At 34.0% G+C, this 20560-nt stretch overlaps 1 protein-coding gene across 1 annotated transcript; it reads right to left on the bottom strand.

The window, feature by feature from the left end:
* Positions 1–11561: 11561 nt before the first annotated feature.
* Positions 11562–17078, bottom strand: LOC143239332 (tubulin beta-2B chain-like). Its single transcript, XM_076480310.1, has 6 exons — positions 16904–17078; positions 15628–15736; positions 14051–14161; positions 13361–13605; positions 12474–13110; positions 11562–11979 (listed from the first exon to the last, which is right to left on the bottom strand). The coding sequence occupies exons 1-6, from the start codon at positions 16958–16960 to the stop codon at positions 11801–11803; spliced, it is 1338 nt and encodes a 445-aa protein (XP_076336425.1). The 5' UTR covers positions 16961–17078; the 3' UTR covers positions 11562–11800.
* Between the last annotated feature and the right edge of the window lie 3482 nt (positions 17079–20560).

The following is a 20560-nucleotide window of genomic DNA, read 5'->3' as shown; positions in this document are numbered from 1 at the left end:
AAATTCAACGTTCTACAAATCATATCGATACATTATGACATTCCCAGTTTCACTAGTGTTCAGTCGAGTAATTGAATAGGAACATGATACGTAAAAGCTCCTCAGAAAATGTACTGAGGAGCAGAGATATGACTTTTGACTAAGTTTGACATAAATAAAGGAGTGAAGACAGGTTGAACACAGTAAAACAATATTTGTTTAAATTATTGTGTAGGACTGTTCTATATGTCAGCGCCAACCTTAGTTACACGTACATTTGTTTATCAAAATTATTATATACTTTTCAAAACAAGAAACGAAAAAGGGATATTTTTGTTATTTTAAAGAAAAATATATGTAGTAACGTTACAAGCTAAGAGTATGTGATGTTACACGTGTTAAGGCACTGATTGTCAGACCAAAATGACATTAAAAGTTGTGCACTTTGAAAACGGAGGAACACATCGGATTTTTCGCCAAAACGCATGCGTGTCCAATAAATTTGTTTGAGAGATCTGCATGTTCTGCAAGTGCAACATGTGCGAAATCCCTATAAAAGTGACGGGTTCTCGGTTTCCATAGCTCAGTGTTAAGCCACTGACACGCAATACAGTTACGCCAAGACTGACTGAAGCACAACGCAACAACGCCATTGGTTGCTTGGAAGCAGGCAAATCTCGATCAGATGTTGCCAGAGCTGTGAATGTCCACCCAAGCACCATCACAAGGCTATGGAATCGTCACCAACAACATGGATCAACTCGTGACCGTCCACGATCTGGCAGACCTCGTGTGACCACGCCCGCACAAGATCGCTACATCCGGTTACGTCACCTTCGGGATAGGACCACCACTGCGACGTCTACTGTCTCAACCATACCAGGGCTGCGTAAGATTTCCGATCAGACCGTACGCAACCGTCTACGAGATGCAGGAATCCGACCTCGACGTCCAGTCAGAAGCGTCATCCTCACCAAGCAACATCGTCAAGCACGGCTGCAGTGGACTCGGGCACATCGGATATGGCCTCATCGACGATGGAGGCATGTTTGGTTCAGCGATGATTCACGTTTTATGCTTCGTAGGCAGAATGGAAGGACCCGTGTTTACCGTCGCCGAGGTGAACGTTTTGCAGCAAACCGTGTGCAGGATGTTGACAGATTTGGTGGTGGCAGCGTCATGATGTGGGCTGCCATCGCCTACAATGCCAGAACAGATCTTTTGCACATTCGAGGGAATCTTACGGCTCAACGATACGTCGACGAGATTCTTAGGCCACATGTGCAACCCATCATAGTGAACGTCAACGACGTTTTTCAACATGACAACGCCCGTCCTCACACAGACCGACTCACCACTGTCTTCTTGAGACACCACAACATCAACGTTCTTCCCTGGTTCTTCAGATCACCAGATTTAAACCCCATCGAACATCTTTGGGACGAGTTGGACCGACGTCTGCGATGGCGACAACCTCAACCGCAGACTTTATACCTCAGCTTGCAGCAGCTTTGCAGGCTGAGTGGACAGCCATTCCACAGTATGTGATTCGTCATCTCATCGCTTCCATGGGCAGGAGATGCCAAGCAGTTATTAATGCTCACGGGGGGTATACTCGTTATTGACGTTGAGTGACGTTAAACTTCACCTAGTGAGCGTGGACTTCGCCTTTGCAGATTTTGGATGTTCAGCAGTGAATGTGCAAAGTTTCACACATGTCATACAGAACTACCCGGAATAAACTTGTTAACAATTTGTCTCATATTTTGCCTTTTGCGTTTCTCTTTTTGAAGAGCATATTATATTTTAAAATTCTCAAATAAATTACCCAATAATACACGTATTATGTAAATTCACAAATTGTCGGTTCTCCATGTTTTCTCACTGGTGACATTTTTTTCGGCTACAAGATGACTTTTCCTTTGCATTTAGAACAATGGATGAACGTGGCACGTGTAATATGGAGCCGTGGGTAGGCTTAGCTTTGGGTAATATTTGTATATAAGGTCAGGTTTGGACCAATAAATACAATTTTTGTTTTAGAACTTGTACGATTTTACAAAAAAACTTTTGTTTTTGTATTTAGCTTAATTAACTTACAGCAGGCTCTGACTTTCGAGAGAGTCGAAGTTTATTTTGCTTAATTTTCAGTTTAAGCATTTGAATTTTTGCCTTATTTTAATTTAATTTGTCGAAGTTATCTTTCTTTTCAGTTTTCGCTTAATTTCGGTGTAACTCACAAGGGGGAATTATGATAAATTGGTAAGAGTAATTATTAACGGTTTTTCACATATACCCAGTCCTCACGTTTTGTGTTGTGTTCTGTTTCTGTGTGAAAAAAAATTGATTAATGCATTTATGTACCAACACATTCTAACTGACAAACTCATTTAGAGTTTGGGGAGAAATGTACAACATATTTCATCACTTGATTTCCTTGAACTCCCAGATATCTAGTCCTAACTTACTTCTCAGATGTATACCATGAGCTGAAAAATACCAGGACTCAATACACAATCAACAATAACGGAAAGTATAACGTTTGGCATGTTAACTGGAGAGAAACGTGAATTCTGTATTAAATTATGTAAAAGTTTACAAACGTTTGAGTTAAATCAACTTGTATGAATACATGTTGCTTAAATTAAGTTATTAAAACCATTCAAAGTATATCGGAGAACCTCACTTCAGAGGAAGATAATTCTAGTTGTGAATTAATACAACCATGTTGAGATGAGGCAAAACTACAAAATATCACCTTTTTCTTTTAGCTTTGCTGTAATAAAATAAAACAATATAACCATGTTGATTGACTAAAGATATTCACAAAGTATTCTAGTATGAAATTACCTCTTATATATAAGCTGAGCCAAAAACGATATAATAAGAGATACTGGAACTAAATAAGCAATGAAAACTTGCCATACGTACAGTTTTGGCTTGGGGAAATACAATATTTCAGTTTTTAACATGTCATATAGAGTTAAGTTACGTACATTAGACCACCACAGCACTTTCACTGGGCACACTTTTGATGGCAATATACGTGTATAAAGAAGGGCTATATAAAGTCATTCACAAGTTTTGTACAACACAAATAAATACATCTTTGGATAATTTAACCATTACGCAACAAGTAAATTAAGTTGGATATTTTTATTTGGATTTAAGACTGAAATATCAGAATCACTGTGATAAATGGCCTGTAAGTTATAAATTGAAGATAAATTGCACCAGATATTTTCATTAATGCTGGTGAACAAATGATTTAATTTTCACTTTTAAATATTCAATAGATAGTAGGTACTCATGGAAGAGATAAGAGTAATGGGTAGGTGCATATCATTCTTGCAAGAATACAAAATTCGATTTGTTGTTTTAACCAGCAGTGGCACGTGATATCTTGATTGAGTTCAATTGAAATTTTCATGAATAAGTGAAAAACTCGTAAAAAGTAAAATTCAAATATGGAACTTAAACCATACCAAATTTAAATTTGGTTTATCTTGTGTTTTATTTGGTTTTAATTGAATATTTGCAATAATTCAGATAGACTATTTTAAAAAACATGCAATTTTATTGAAATGTACCAAAGTGCCAATTGCGAAAGAATAGACAGTAGCAAAAAGTAACACTATCAAGGTAAGAAAGAAAACAAGGTGTTATAGAATTTCCGTGGTAAGAATTGTGATGTTTGGACCTGTGTGTTGGATATCCTATTTTCATTGTTTCTGTAGAAGTAAGAGTTTACAGTCTCGCTTCTACTTCTTTCTAGGTTTATACGAGACTCTGAATAACAAACAGACAGGAGTGAAAAGAAGATAGTTAGGTTACAGGATAGTTGTGAACTGTTGTCATGACAATGTCAGTAATAGAGAACACAGCCGCATGTAGGTTTTGGTTTGTTTTGAATTTCGCGCAAAGCTACACTAGAGCTATCTGCGATAGTCGTCCATAATTTAGCAATGTAATATTAGAGGAAAGGCAGCTAGTCATCACCACCCACCACCAACTCTTGGGCTACACTTTTACCAACGAATAGTGGGATTGACCGTAACATTATAACGCTTCCACGGCTGAAAGGGCGAGCATGTTTAGTGTGACAGGAATTCGAACCCGTGACCCTTAGATTATGAGTCGAGTGCCTTAGTCACCTGGCCCGGATATAAGTGAAGATTAAGACCCAGTGAAGTCTTAATAACTGGAATGTCTACAGTTAAAGGGGTTTATTTTCTATATGATATATACACGAGTACACATAAGCCTATAGGAATGTCGTTTGATCATAACAATAGTTTTCCTACAATGTTTTTAATATAAATTTTAGGATAAAGGGATTGTTATTACCAGGTCATTACAATTGTAACGTACATTTTTAACCAAACTTTTGACCAGTATGAATTCCTATGAACTTATATTTAAATCCTTAATTATGTTATTTGAGATAAAGTTCTTAACTTTTCTGGATACCTTACTTCAAACAGCCTTTCGGTGAAAGTTTAAATTTATGTCGCCAGACCAGAGTAGTTACTATTAAGCATGAGGAGTGAATATGCTGAAAGCCATCTGCTGGTTGCTTTCCAAATGTCTTCGACAACTTAGTAAGTCACAAAACTCCAGGAGTTGACTTAATATTTTGCCAGGTAAATTCGAAGCTACTGGATGAAAATAAGTTGCATCAACTGGAGAAATATTGTGAGAGAATGTTAAGCTGATCAGTAGCCGAAATGGATTGATCCTATTTGTGATGACGAGAAACAAACTTGAAGTAAAAATGTATTTTCAAAACGGCTGGTATGGGTATTAAAGCTTTAACTAAAATAAAGTACAGAACAACGTTTCGACCTGAAGATGATCTAAAAAGGGCGAAATGTTATTTTGCACTTTATTTTAGCTTATGTTTTAATATCTATACCAGCCATCTTGAGAATAGATGGATTGAGCCTAGTCTTCAAGCAGCCCAGTCAAAGAGATTTACTATAGAGCTTACATTGAATCGTGTAAAGCTAGAGCTAACTGAGTCTACAGGAAATCATCTCAGTAGCTCTAAGTTTCGATGGAGTAACGTAACCATCATATTATGTGTATTCATCTATACTGGGAATATCACATACCGAATGAAAACTTTCCAGATATCAGTTCATCACAGAGCTAATCTAAGTGTTGAACAGGTTGAAACAGCTCACCTGGCAATGACGATTTAAACATTAGTCTCGGACATAACTTGTGAGGTTAGGGAAAGAAGAGCTGCTGACAACACTCCATTAAAGAAATCCTTACACCTCACAAGATACCAGCATTACCCTTCAAAAACAACAACTAGGTTGATGGAGGCTTGGGCTCTTTATGACTGGTAAGTAGACCATTTCCTGAAGATTAAGAATTCATCTTTTTAGTTAGAGAAAAAGATTAACTACCCTGGAACTAACCTGGAACAGACTTAGAAGGCTTTCCTGAGAGTCCAAGATATAAAATGCCAGTAGAACATGTTCATGAAAAATCGACTGCTGCACCAGAGGTATAGGAGTATCGTCAATAATTTTTTTCCAACTTGGAGGGTTCGTGACTAACTCTTAATTCCAATACCATTATTATGAAGCACACGTATCTTGTTAGTATTCTCAATGATGGACTTCAAAATGGTACTTCGTAAAGTCTAAGCTTGTTAAATACCACATTGATCACTCTAGTACATGTCAGAAGGTCATAAGTTGTTTTGAACCAGATGTTTTACTCCTTTTGAAGTAACAATTAGAGATTGTTTCAAGATATCTGGAATTGCTTAGTTAAGTATTCTTAAATTTTATAATAATAAGAAATAATCATCTCATACATCGGACTCCTTACATTAGGAAGAACATTTACTAGTTAAAGGAAGGTTCGGAGAGGACTACTAAGATGAAATGGAAGGTTTGTCATATGAGAAAAATTAAAATATCTGGAATTGTTTTCTCTTAAAAACCGAAGAGTTAGAGGGTGATCTGATTGAGGTGTTTAAGATTGTTAAGGAAATTAAAAGTGTCGATGCAAAATATTTTCCCATATATAATGATAATAATGGCAAGACTGGGAGACCCAAATATAAATTTTGGGAGAATAGGAGTTTTACTAGATAAGAGAAGTTTTATTTTCCTAATAGAATGTTTGTGGGTTTGAAAGGGGTTACCTTCATATGTGTTGGGTAGAGTAAATTTAAGGGGTTTAAAATGAAATCTTGATAGGCATTTGAATGATAAAAGCTGGGTTTTAGTGTACTATTTTTATTTCATAGTTTAGTTTAGAGGAGGGAATAGTATAGATGGACTAGCAGAACCTTCTTCTTCTTAAATTTTACGTTATGCTATTGCTGATTAAACCTGGGTTCTAAGAGAACGCTTCCTTTAGTCCTTGCTGTATTCTTCGATTGAGTCCTCAACTCACTTCAACCGCGGCTTCCTCGTCTGTCCTTCTTATGTGGTCTCAGAAAGTACCTTTCTTTGAATACGTTTTAAGAATGTTACTGTATTATTGGGTCAAATCTAAAAGGAGACATTCAAACAAAACTCTGCAGTAATCCATGTTATAACTTTATCACTGTACCAAAATTTTACTTTTAAAAATAGTGCAAAGATTCTATAAAAGCCCGTAAAAAACGTCAGTTAAGGAAATGTTATAAAGAAAATAAATGTACTACAAAAATAAAATAAAAATAAAATTCACGAGTGAACAGATAAAATAAGTTATTATTTATCGAAATAGGCTTGTTTCTGTGTCTGTTTGTTAATCAACTTCTATTAATTTCGACTCTTAAATGCTCGAGAGAATCTGTTTAAAATATCCACCGAGGCAAGAAAAGCGAGGTTTATTTCATACCATACATTCATGTACGATATGGCACAATCGATAGATTTCTCATCTCAGTTATTATTCCCCATGATATATTCAAGGGAAAGAGCCGTTAATTCTTAAAAGAATATCATAACTACAACCAGAACACTTTCATGAAAAATTTTAAATAACTGGTGACATAACTTATAACGTATATTTTCTAAACCAGTTATGAAAGATTGGTTAGCAACTGTTTTAACTGCGACATGAAGGCGGAGGTGCACAAAAACCTGCTTATGTTATTTACTCAGAATGAAAATTTGTAACCTTCTCGAATTAAAACCTTATTCCATGAAATTAGGTGCGGATTTCAGTTCCAAATAAGACAAATATATTATTTAATAGAAAAATGTCACCCATAGGTTTTGAAACATGTTTAAAACCCTGGCATGTTTTTCCTTTCTTATACATGTGTAACAAGCATTATGGTCCGGCATGGCCAGGAGGTTAAGGGGTTCGACTTGTCATCTGAGGATCGCGGGTTCGAATCCCCGTCACATCAAACATGCTCGCCCTTTCAGCTGTGGGGGCGTTATATGTGACGGTAAGTCCCACTATTCGTTGGTAAAAGAATAGCCTGAGAGTTGGCGGTGGGTGGTGATGACTAGCTGCCTTCCCTCTAGTCTTACACTGCTAAATTAGGGACGGCTAGCGTAGATAGCACTCGTGTAGCTTTGCGCGAAATTATAAAAGAACAAAAACAAACAAGCATTATACAAAACAGAGGGAATTCACGTGCAATCAGAAGTTTAGAGAAGGCTCAGTTATTAAAATATAAATAATTAGAGAACAAATACAAAAACAAGTAGTTAAATAAAGCTCCGTTATTAAAAAAAAAAACTCAGAGAATTATCATTTCAAACTGATGGTTCTGTGTGAAGTATTATCCCAAACTTTCTTAAACAACAACTCATTTATTAACTCCAGTTTTCTAGCTAGAGCCTATGCAGGGGCATAGCGCTTGACTCACAATCTGCAATTTCATGGTTGAAACCCGTCGCTGTACGTACTTGTACATTTAGCCGTGGGGGCACTGTAATGTGCGATAAATCCCACTACTCCGTCTGTGAAATGTAATCCGTAACTAAGCGTGGGCTGGCTTTCGTCTAGTCTAGGAACGACCAACGCAGAGAGTTCTCGAACAGCTTTACGCGAAAATTCAACAAACTAGACCTAGAGCCTATTAGCAGGATGTTAGTATTACGACCTAAATACCGATCCGAATAGATGATGGTAATGTGTTAAAGAATTTTTACAATGTTTTGTCGGATTTACGATTTGCACCTTTATATACAGTTAAGTTTCAAAGGATTATTTAACAAATCTAGTTTTACCTAAGCTAAGAATTTTTCAAATCATCATTAGTTTTTAGACAGGTTAAAAGGTTTTGATGAAGATATAGACACATTGTTAAATGGTTCAATAAACGCAGTATTTTCTAATTTAATACAATTTAGCTTTTCAATTTTTTAGAATAAATGTTAACTGCAAACATCATATTTGTATGCTACATCAACATTGAAAATGGAATGTTTATGCGAGCCGGAGAAGAAAATGAAAATTATCTTTGAGTGGATTTTGAGATATGTAACAATTAAAACACATGTGATTTTTTACATTTGTGTATACTTACATTCTCGTAATACTTGAGTGTTTACCGAACATAACCAACAAAGATAAAAAACAAAACCCGAGTCTAATAGACTGCCAATATTATTGTTCCACAAATTCAAATATTTGATGTTTTAGGAAGTTTTTAAAACCTTTTTAATAATCTTTGGGTTCTGATAATTTATATATATATTAATTTTACTTTTATTCCTAATTATAAGAGCTAGAAATAATGGCACACAGCCTTTATATATACATACATGTATATAATAGTACATTAGAAAACAATAAAAACAAAATATAAAGAACGAAAGCTAAAAAAAGAGGATGGAAAAATATACCCCTGCTGCTACATCTACATATCTGACAAGGGTTTTAGTACAGGGTCCATTAACCAGAACACGTTGCGAAATCTATGGCCATATATGCGTTATTTATATAATAAGATTCATGAACTGTTATGATGTGAACCAGACATAGCAAGCGAACTGTATTTATTATGTAGGTTACTTTGGCCATTTACAATTCAGATGCTATGGTAAATATTAATAACACATTACTATAAATTTGTCACGGGTCTCATAGAAAAAAAAATCGGGTTCCGTTTACTGCTGTTTATTGAAAATTAACTCTTGACGAATTAGCTAATTTAGAATTGTGGTTTAAGCAATATGTATCATACACACTATATCCCGTATACGTACGGGTTGTGTGATGGACCAAGGGAAACTTAAAAAAAAACATACACAAGACATTCTTCTTGGCCACAAAGCAATAATATGGTTGTTACAGAGATATGTTTGTCTTACTTTTTTTATGGTGTCTTTACGAAGCAAATGTATATCGTTCGACATAATAAACCTTAAGTGTGAAGAATATGTGTAAATTTACGGGTATGAAAAAACGTTCTGAAACGAGCATTTTCATTAAAGGAAAGTGTTTCATGGTGTTATTTATAGAATCATTCAGTTATTTTAAGTAACGCGTTGGCGTTTAAACTTTATATATACATACATGTATATAATAGCACATTAGAAAACAATAAAAACAAAATTTCATGTGCATCGAAACATCTTGCGTGATTAAAAGAAAGAGAAACATTACACGTGGTTAAGATTTGTTTGTGCTAGAGCAAAGTCAGATTAGACCATCTGCTGTGTCTACCGCTGATAATTCAACCACAAATTTTAGTATAGTAAGCCCGCCAACTTGCTGCTGATCCCTTACAGTTTTATTTCCAAAAACTGTCAATGATATTTGTTAGATTATGAACATCAGAAACAATGTGCACTTTCAGGACTGGTTGAGCAGACAGTGATTCATATCGAACTTTGAACAGAACAATGATTATATCTCTTCTGTGAGAACAATACATAAGCCCCAAAGGTGTAGTGACAGTTTTTTCATTTGCCAAAATAGCACAGGATTTAATTATGTTTTTGAACACCTGAATACACAGCATCTAATTAACATAATTACCAAGTACAACTTTATTGCTAACTTATAGACGTCAATACATTATCCACCACTGATTACGAAGCCCAAACTCTAATCAATTATCTACCTCATCGATCCAGCCATCTCGATGTCGAAATAAATAGTTTATAAAATGCTGTATTAACGAGTAATTAAGTTATTTAACTAGGATAAACTAGGCTTAACAAATCCAACACTCCCAAAAAAATATTTTAGACCAATCCAAATGATATTATGTAGATGACGTATTTCCAAACAGTAGTTCTCTATTACCATTTAGTTTGTTCAACATAAAATATACAAGATTAAGTGAATTTATTTCAGTTCATGTAAATTTGTGGTCAACAGGTCTATGTTTGTCTAGGTCTTAGTTTCTCAGGAACTGCTCTCTCCACGGTCTAAAAAAAATAAATTCCACCTTATTTTCATACTCAATCACCCCTATCCACAATCAAACACACAGTTACTACTAACGGCCAAATTAATTAACTTAGTTAATTGTTATAAACATTGTTGCATCCCACGTCTTTGCTCTTGCTGAATCTTACTTATCTTTATCCAATTAACCACCTCGTAACCAAAGATTTCTACATACTCCCAAATTAAAGGAACTGCAAGTATATTGATAAGACAAACACGGAAGCATTGGGTGTGTGTTTTATTATAGCAAAGCCACATCGAGCTATCTGCCGTTCCCACCGAGGGAAATCGAACCCCTGATTTTACGTTGTAAACCCGTAGACATACTGCTGTACTGGCAGGGGGCAGAAGCATTGGGAAACATCCATATAAAACTCAGATCTTTGATTAGATACATCTGAATATAGTGATAAACAGAAACAAAGAATATATAGCACATAATAATGTTATGCCCAATCAGATCCCTATACTGCAGTCTGCAACAGAGCCAGATAAGCATTACACTCGCCAAAAACTTGGGTCAATGAAAGCACACAAATACTGTCCTCTTGTTCTTGTGATCTTCTTACCAGTTAATGTACATTATATATTAAAAAATCCAATATTTGCAGGTCGTGATTTGATTAATTTGAAACCTAAAAAGCAAATTTGAAGTAACTACGTATGTGCTTATAGTCATTTATACATGTTTGAATTCAATGCTTACTGTGAAAAATAGCCCTATTGTTTAGAAATGAAAAGAAAAATTCACAAATGCAATTTCCTATGCCAAGGAATACCAGTTTTCAATGTAGCTATTTACTTTACAATTAGGCTAAATACCAATATCAAAATAACTTGCATGGTACATGGATATAGAGATATGAGTCTAGGGCTACGTATCCATTAATTCCCAAATTACAGTGTAGTATCATACTGAATAATATCGTTTGTGCTTGTCAAACTCAATGGAAAGAAATAACAAAAACAATTTGATGAAATTGCTACTTTATGTAAAAAATCATGAAAAAGTAAACAAATTACACATTTCTTTTTTTAATCTTATTATGGAACCTGTAATACAATAAATCGGTGTATAATAAGTTAAAGAATGTGTTTATAGAATTTACAACATCCATGTACCTTACCAGTAGTTTTAGTGTTAAATTAATCTGTTGTTTTCCAACTTTGTATATATTCTCATTCAAGTAAAAAAACTAAACGAAAAATTGTGATCTTCACACATCTCCTTTATTTATAGACATGAAAACATTTTACTGTTGTAAACAATAGCTTTGTTCTCTTTTAGCCAACAAGGTATTTTTCTGAAAGATGGGAAATTGAGCATTTACTTTATTTTAACGAAAACTAAAATGTCCAATAGAAATACAAAATAAACATATCATTAGCAAGCTACAATGTCAAACATTATGTTTAAAGATTTTGAAAAAATGTTTAGAAACAAAATTTAGGCTTCTTCTAGTGGTTCCTCCTCATCAAATTCCCCCTCATCTTCAGCAGTGGCTTCCTGGTACTGCTGATACTCGGACACCAGATCATTCATGTTGGATTCTGCCTCCGTAAACTCCATCTCATCCATTCCTTCACCAGTATACCAATGTAAGAAAGCCTTTCTTCGGAACATAGCTAGAGTAACAGTTGAAAGCAATATTAGTATCATTATATATTTAAAAACGGCTGGTATAGGTAGAAAAAGCACAATCCATACCAGCTGTTTTTAAATATAATTTTCTCTACAAGTGGGTTTTCTCGTCAATACAGAATATTAGTATGAAATAAACATTGCGAAATTAATCAACATTCTCCATTGTTCAGAAGATGTCTTCCATTCAGATATTTAGAAGCACAAGACTGTTTTAGTAATTAAAAAAATATTTAGTGTGCTGAATATTTCTTCTTGTCACTAACATAAGTAGTACTGAATGTGTTCATATAAACCTATTTCTGTAACATAACTTGGTTTGCTAATGCTTTCACAATTGCAAGGTATTATTTACTTTGGTTGTTGATCACATTTTAGGTGAAGTACTAAAAAGTTTAAATGTAATCAACTTCTTAATGATAAAAAGTGAAGTACACTTTCAAAATCTTCAACGAGTTTCAATATTTCAAATGCTTACCAGTAAATTGTTCAGAGATTCTCTTGAAGATTTCCTGAATAGCAGTGCTGTTTCCAATAAATGTAGCACTCATCTTCAGCCCTCGTGGAGGAATGTCACACACAGCTGTCTTGACGTTATTGGGGATCCATTCAACAAAGTAGCTACTGTTCTTGTTCTGGACATTTAACATTTGCTCGTCAACTTCTTTCATGCTCATGCGTCCACGGAAGATTGTTGCAACTGTCAGATAGCGACCGTGTCGAGGATCACAAGCTGTCATCATGTTCTTGGCATCAAACATCTGTTGGGTCAGTTCAGGTACAGTAAGTGCTCTGTACTGTTGGCTCCCTCTGGATGTAAGTGGTGCAAAACCTGGCATGAAGAAATGTAGTCGAGGGAAAGGAACCATGTTGACAGCAAGTTTTCTGAGGTCAGCATTCAGTTGGCCAGGAAATCTTAGACAAGTAGTGACTCCAGACATCGTGACAGACACGAGATGGTTTAGGTCACCATAAGTTGGAGTGGTCAGTTTGAGGGTACGGAAACAAATGTCATACAGAGCTTCGTTGTCAATGCAGAATGTTTCATCTGTGTTTTCCACAAGCTGATGGACAGAGAGAGTAGCATTGTAGGGTTCCACAACCGTGTCAGATACCTATAGAAAATACCAAAAATGTTTTTGAACTTAGTATTGCTATAAAAGTATTACACAAATGAACATAAAAAGTATAGCAAAGATATTTATGCAATTAAACTGTTTTCAGTAAATATTTATTTAATCACAAATATTGTAATTTTTGGAGCTTACAAAATTATTCTTCATTAGAAATACAAAAACCATAATGTTTTTATAACTTTTGCATGGGAAAAATATATTTAGCACAAACTAAATATCTTAAAATCACCTTTGGAGATGGCATAACACTGAAAGTGTTCATAATCCTGTCTGGATATTCCTCCCGAATCTTGGAGATCAGGAGGGTTCCCATTCCAGATCCAGTTCCTCCTCCTAGAGAGTGAGCCAACTGGAAACCCTGGAGACAATCGCAACTTTCTGATTCTTTTCTCACAACATCTAGGACAGTGTCCACTAATTCAGCACCTTCAGTGTAGTGACCTTTAGCCCAGTTGTTTCCTGCTCCACTCTGACCTATGGAAATTATAATAGTAATAGAAGTCTTCACTTGCAGTAACATACAATTCTACATTAATGACTTTACTATTTAAAAGATTGTTTGGAAGCAAGTGGTGATGGAAGCCTGAGATAAAGTACATGAAGAACTAGAAGTAAGAATAACATGGTGAAGATGAGGTGAGTGAGTAGGAGGAACTCAATAGAAAAAAATCACTGTCATATGAATGTAAATAAATATAGCAATGTATTAAATGTGAAAATATTTAATTGTAGCAGTAAACAGAAAGTTGTGTATATTATTAAAGGGAAACAAGAGCATGAAACAATACTTTAACCAATTTAACTGTAAAAGGAAGCAATCAAAATGTTAAATATTACAATGTTTTTTTTAAAATCTAATACTTGATAGGTGTTGGATATACAATTGTCATTAACTTTAAACATTTATCTTGAAACTCACCAAAAACAAAATTGTCAGGACGAAACAGCTGTCCAAAAGGTCCAGATCGGACAGAGTCCATTGTACCAGGCTCCAAATCCAACAATATGGCACGAGGGACATATTTACCTCCTATTTATTGAAGTTTGACAAGAGTAAATATTTTGTTTGGTGTCATACATATATACTGGTTTATTAATGTTTACTTAAGCAAAATACTTGTGGAGAACAAACATTGTCAGAAAACATTTTGTAATTTTAAAACGAAGTTTACCAAAATACCAATAAACATATAATACTTGCGATTTCTAAAACTTAAAAAAATAAATACTTTCATATAATGCTTTCTTGATAACGGAAATCCCAATACACTGTATAATCTAGTAAAGTGTTTAATTCTGTTCAACATTATAAAACCTTTCAAATTCAATGAAAAGTAAATGTACCTCTTGCAGTAGACACAAGGCTGACAGCCTATTGTGTAGCTTTTTTATTCAAAATATTTAAAATAATTTTCTTAATTACTTAAAAATTTGGCAAGAAATAACTTAACGAGTATTATTTTAAGTATATAACTCGAAAATTATATAAATATGTTTCAAATATTCTCTTCCATTTTAATTTAGCTTTTTTGTTTATAATTTCACATAGAATAAAACTTGTTTTGCGTAGATATTTATATTCACACACCCAATTACTAGATTATTTTGTAGTAGGCGTGTCTGGAATATGACATCAATATGACAGGCCATATATGGTCAAAAGTTCCATCGTGAGCAGGTGTTTGGAAACAACTTGTTTTTCTGGTCATTCAACTAATACAAGTGCCTATTTAACTCAGTTTTTAAACCCATACGTAAAAGACTGACTTGTGTTGAATAAAAGAAAGAGAAGGATATGATACAAATAGTTAAAATAACGTACCTGAGAATGTTTTGAAGATGTTTTATGTTACAATTAATCACCATGTTATATCACAACAAGGTGAAAGGATATTTTATTTTAAAAGGTTTTCGTTTCATAGCAAAATACTAATACGCTATTAAAGTTCACAAGTAAGCCTTTAAATAAGCCTCTGGAGACAGTCAAGTCTGCGTTTACACGAATGTACAGGTCAAGCAAGGGTGTGGTTTGATTTAGCTTTTAGTGTAGACGGCATATCGATTTGTCGTAATCCGTAGCAGTTGTCATAGCAACACAGTTGCTGTATCCGCAATTATTGAATAAAACTACGTCCGTTATTCATTGTTCTGTAATTTTTAGAAAATAAGGCACACTGCGCATGAAGTTAAATTTGATCTCTCTCAGATCTCTAAACACACGCACAATATCGCATTCATACAATTAAACAGCATTATATTTACCAAATTAACAAAAATTCGCAAGAACAGTTATGGAGAAGCTCAGGTCCCCACCATACCCTTTGCGCATGCCTCGATAAAATACAACCCTTTCTTTTATGCAAGTTTGTCGAATCCACAGATATATTTGAAATATATCACAATTTGGAACAAAATACTGCAAGATATTACGCTTTGTAGTTGGACTAAAGAACAAAACAGTGGAACAGAAGAGAAATGAAAGAGTTCATTTTTTACCTGAAGCTTCATTGTAATACACGTTGATTCTCTCTAACTGCAGGTCTGAGTCTCCATGGTAACTTCCAATTGGGTCGATACCATGCTCGTCAGAGATCACCTCCCAGAACTGTTGAAAGTTCAACAAATTTTGTAACTTCAGAAGAAATTTTACCGACTAGTAATCAGTGATCATTTGAAAAGACCGTTATTCATAGATACCTGTTTTTAATTTTGTTACCTAATGTCTGTTCATTTATCACTAAACTCGTATAAATTTCAGTATAGAAGTCGCATCACAGAGAAAGAATACAGTAGATACACAAAACAACAAACCAAATGATGACCATATTACTTATCATCTAAGTACCATTTGTTGGGTAATTTACAGTTTGTTACACAGTTCAACTAACTTTCAACTGAACAATTTACATATTTAAATTTATTTTGTATGCTTAAGTGTAAAAAGCTATGAAAAAGTGCTTTTAATCTATCAGTATCACTTAAAAACGTATTTCAGTGTTGGTAAAGGTTACATTATATATTTAAAACTATAAAAGAAATAACAAAAATGTGTTTTAAAATATATGAGAAAAGTTTTGTTCGAAAATGTAACAATTTCTGTATGTCTTTCTAACTAAATTTTTATAATTCAATTTAAACTACAGACAACTTTACTTTAACCAGGAAATAATATTGAAAAATTTCGTTAAAAATTGACCCCATTTGTATGTTATGGGTTATGAAGTAAAATACTTTAAGATTTCTTAGCCATTTTAGATTTTTTGTTTCCTTTTACAGAGAAGAGTGCATTAATAATATATCATGCTGTAAAGCTATAAAATTTCCTAAAATAACTAAAAACGAGAAAACAATTAAAAAGAAAGAAAACACGAAACGAGACATTTTTATACCATTATCGTACTACTTTATGTTAATACCAATAGAACACACAACCATTAACAACGCACAAATGCGAAATCGTATGTTTTCAACAAATTTTTCGATCTCCATTCGATGAAGCAATTTAAGCAATTAAATTTTTTACCTGCGTTTTTATAATAAGAGCTCATAAACATATGAAAGAAAATAAGCACCGAGTTAGCATCAAAATGTTACAGTTAGCTCAAGAAGGAGCATTATCATTTATTGATTTGGTGCGTGATGACCTACTGCGAATGTGACTTCATTGTGCAAGCGTAAAAGGCGTTCAGTACACTACCGTTAGTATTACACAGTGACAATGGAAATATGTTGAAAACCTGCAAATATCTATAGATATAATACTCGTTCTTACCTTAGCACCTATTTGGTTACCACATTGACCAGCTTGGATGTGTACAATTTCTCTCATCTTAGTGGTTTCTTCACAGTATTGTTTGACTACAACTTACTTCTCTGTCTGATTTCCAACCGCAATGGCGCAAAACTGATACGGCGCCTTTATTATACAACTGACGTGGTGCTCATGCGCAATTGAGTGTTAGAGAGTTTGATGGAAGGAGATTGACACTGAATCTTCCTTTAGCCTAAAACTAAAAACGTGGTTGATGTGGCCAAACTAAAAAACCAAAGCAATTAAAATAATAAGAGTAATATTACTGCATGCGCAATGTACCTTAAACCACAAACAACAATTTTTTTATTTGAGAGATCTACTATAAACATTTAAAACAAGTGTTTATAATATTCATATAAGAAATTTCTGTTATTGTTTCAGACTCACACTAAAAGTAAATAAATATGTAGAATTACATACGGAATTTTATCTATATTAAAATATTTTAAGTTGCCAGATTATGGCTGCAGTAAGACTAAGATGGCCAAAAACTCGCAAATAAAAGTAACGTAGAGAAAAGTTCGTGTAGAATTAATTCTACATTGACATTTCTTTAGCTACATATGTCGTTTGTCAGGCTTATCGTGTAAAATTATAATATCCCTTGCAAGAATTTTTTCACTTCTTACACTCTTTTCTACTGTGAAGTTACTTATTTTTTTCGGTGTACATACACTGATGATATAATTACAATATGTTGAATATTTTTTGTCGAATTTGACACAGTCCCTTCGATTTTGTATATTATTTCTGTACCTGTTTTACTTAAAAACTTTAAAGAAAAATCGAAGTTTGCATACTTGGATAAAGATAAGACTCCCTGGTCTGTATTTTCTTCCAATAAAAAGAAATCAGTGTCTTATTTGACTTTGTTTTTAAAATAGGGATTCTTCACAGAAGTACATGTGAATAATATATAAAATCAACAATGCTGCACAAGGGGTCGAATAGCTCGTTTCTTTCCTTTTGAAATATTCAAATGTGTTGAAGTAGTCTTTATTGGGTTCAAAATAATTATATTAATTAAGCAGTAAAACAACAACGTAAACATGAACGTAGAAGGACAGTTTGTTTTGTATGTTTTTGAATTTCGCGCAAAGCTACATGAGGACTATCTGCGCTAGCCGTCCCTTATTTAGCAGTGTAAGGCTAGCAGGAAGGCAGCTAGTTATAATCACCTACCGCCAACTCTTGGGCCACTCTTTTACCAACGAATAGTGGGATTGACTGACTATAAAACGCCCCCACGGCTGAAAGGACGAGCATGTTTGGAGTGACGGGTATTCGAACCCGCAACCCTCAGATTACGAGTCGAGTGCTTAAACCACTTAGCCATGCCGGGCCTTAGAAGGACAGATATGCCAGCAAGACGCAACTATGTATTTTAGCTAACCAAAATCTCTGATTCAAAACCAACCACTCGTGTGAGAGTTTGGTTTGAAGTAACTAACCAGACATCTGTATAAATTACTAAACAGTCATTAAGAAATATAAAATGTAAGTAAGTCGCAATACTCGATCAACTTATAAGTATAAGTCTGATACTGATACTCTAAAATATTTTTGTTTTCTAAGGTTGCACAACTATGTAAAACATGAACTATAAATATTCATAATTTTTCCAAGTATTAAGTGTTTTTGACGTAGGATATAACGGATGTAGATAAAGAGTGTTTTCTATATATTAATCATTAACTGTGACAAATTACTCTTAAAGATAACGTCTGATCAAAGTGTACTACCTACCGTTAAGTATTATAATTTGAACTAGCCTCAAATTTTAACTTTAATTTAAAAGTTAATTGAATGTCGATACGTATTAGATTTATGATATTTGCCGACAAGGTTGATACACACAGTTTTATTTCTTAATACATATATATTTTAATATACAAACAATAATACAATTTATATTAATGGCTATTACAGTTAGTTATTACAAATAATGACTTATATTCAAAAGTTTTACAAACAATACTGAGTCTTCTATAGGATCTGGAACTGTAAATTTTATTGACCATTCACGACAGGTGACATTAGCACAGTTCACTTAACGGGTAATTAGCTAGCTCTCTATTCTTACCCCTCTCACGCTGTTTATAAGCTGACTTTTCATCCACGAAGATATTTAATATCCTCGTAAAAATACTAACGTCCAAAGTTAATTTTCTAAAGATAAAAGGATTATGATGTTCCTGGTTGAATGTCTGTAGTTTCCTAATTGGTAAGTTTTTATCACAGTTATAACTTCCGAGGTTTATAGTATACTAACTGCAGCAAACCAACAATATAAAACTGTATGTCCATTGTTGCGTTGGTTACCTTTTATAAGCTTGCGAGGAGGTTTTTTTAGAAATTTAAGCTTGGGTAACATATATACATTGTTGATTTTATGCTCGAGAATATTCTACAAATTTGGTGATTAGGTGAGAATTTCACAATACACATTTGACATTATAAGTTACATGCATTTCTAGATATATATTTAACTAAAGAAACATCAATATTAAAGTAAATATGCATTAGTAAATCTGTTACACAACACACATTGCAATTATGTATTATACCAGTAATTAATATCACTAGCTTAATATACCATTTTAACTACAAGGGTTTTGTTTGTTTGCTGTTAATAGTAAAACTACACTGTGGGCTGGTTATCTGTGCTATGGTCATAGGGTTGTAGATATCGAAACATGATGTTTAGCGTTGTAAGTCCTCAGACTTACCACTGAACCTTTAGAGGGCATAAATAAAAGTTTATAATGCCATAAAACAAAGACTTATGATTATTAAAATGCAGTTTTTACCCCGTGATTCTAGTTGCCACTGACATTTTTGCTCATAGTCTCAATAAGGTCTAATGTAGAGTTCGACCAGTTTATGATGTTTACTTCAGCCTTGATGGTGTGTACTAAATTAACAATAAAAAGTAATCTTCATCTACAAATATACATATATAATAAAGGACGCTGTACGATAACATGCCCACCAATGGCACAGCGGTATGTCTGTGGACTTACACCACTACGAACTGGGTTTCGATAACCGTGGTGAACAGATAGCCTATCATGTAGCTATGTATTTAACTATAAATAAACTAAAAACTGTTAGAAAAGAAACAAAAAACTGCAAAACAGGTTTTTTACTATCCAACAGTTTTTTAGTTTGTTTATAGTTACACACAGAGCTATATAATGGGCTATCTGTGCACTGCTCACCAAGTGTATCGAAACTAGGTTTTCAGCGTTGTACGTCCGCAGACATACTGCTGTGTTATTGGGGAGGGAGGTTATCTAACATAATATTTATTGTAACTATTACCACAAGAAAACATTATATACAATGTTTGTTTCCTTTGTTAGTCACGACTTTGGTATACAATGAATGTCAAAAAAAGTTTTATACTATTTTACGTGTGTTAGAGTATAATATTTTAAGGTAAGAACTAGATGTCTTACTCGGTAAGTAAAAAGTTTGTTTCCGTGAACGATTCTGACTGTATCTACAGGTTTTGAATATAACCTCACAGGTGATTAATGAGGTGGTTTGTAGGCAAATAAACGAATATCGGAAAAGTTAGAAAACTTCTGTTTTATTGATGTGTAATTCAGA

This window comes from Tachypleus tridentatus, chromosome 13 (assembly GCF_004210375.1).
Source record: "Tachypleus tridentatus isolate NWPU-2018 chromosome 13, ASM421037v1, whole genome shotgun sequence".
NCBI classification, from domain to species: domain Eukaryota; kingdom Metazoa; phylum Arthropoda; class Merostomata; order Xiphosura; family Limulidae; genus Tachypleus; species Tachypleus tridentatus.
This window is presented reverse-complemented; position numbering and strand designations above follow the sequence as displayed.

What these genes read in the sequence shown, in the direction of transcription:
- LOC143239332 (XM_076480310.1), bottom strand. Translation starts at nt 16,960, where the DNA reads ATGAGAGAAATTGTACACATCCAAGCTGGTCAATGTGGTAACCAAATA. An exon ending in TCCTGACAATTTTGTTTTTG is followed by an intron (nt 13,606 to 14,050) that starts GTGAGTTTCAAG and finishes TAATTTCCATAG; the next exon opens with GTCAGAGTGGAGCAGGAAAC. An exon ending in GTGTTATGCCATCTCCAAAG is followed by an intron (nt 13,111 to 13,360) that starts GTGATTTTAAGA and finishes TATTTTCTATAG; the next exon opens with GTATCTGACACGGTTGTGGA.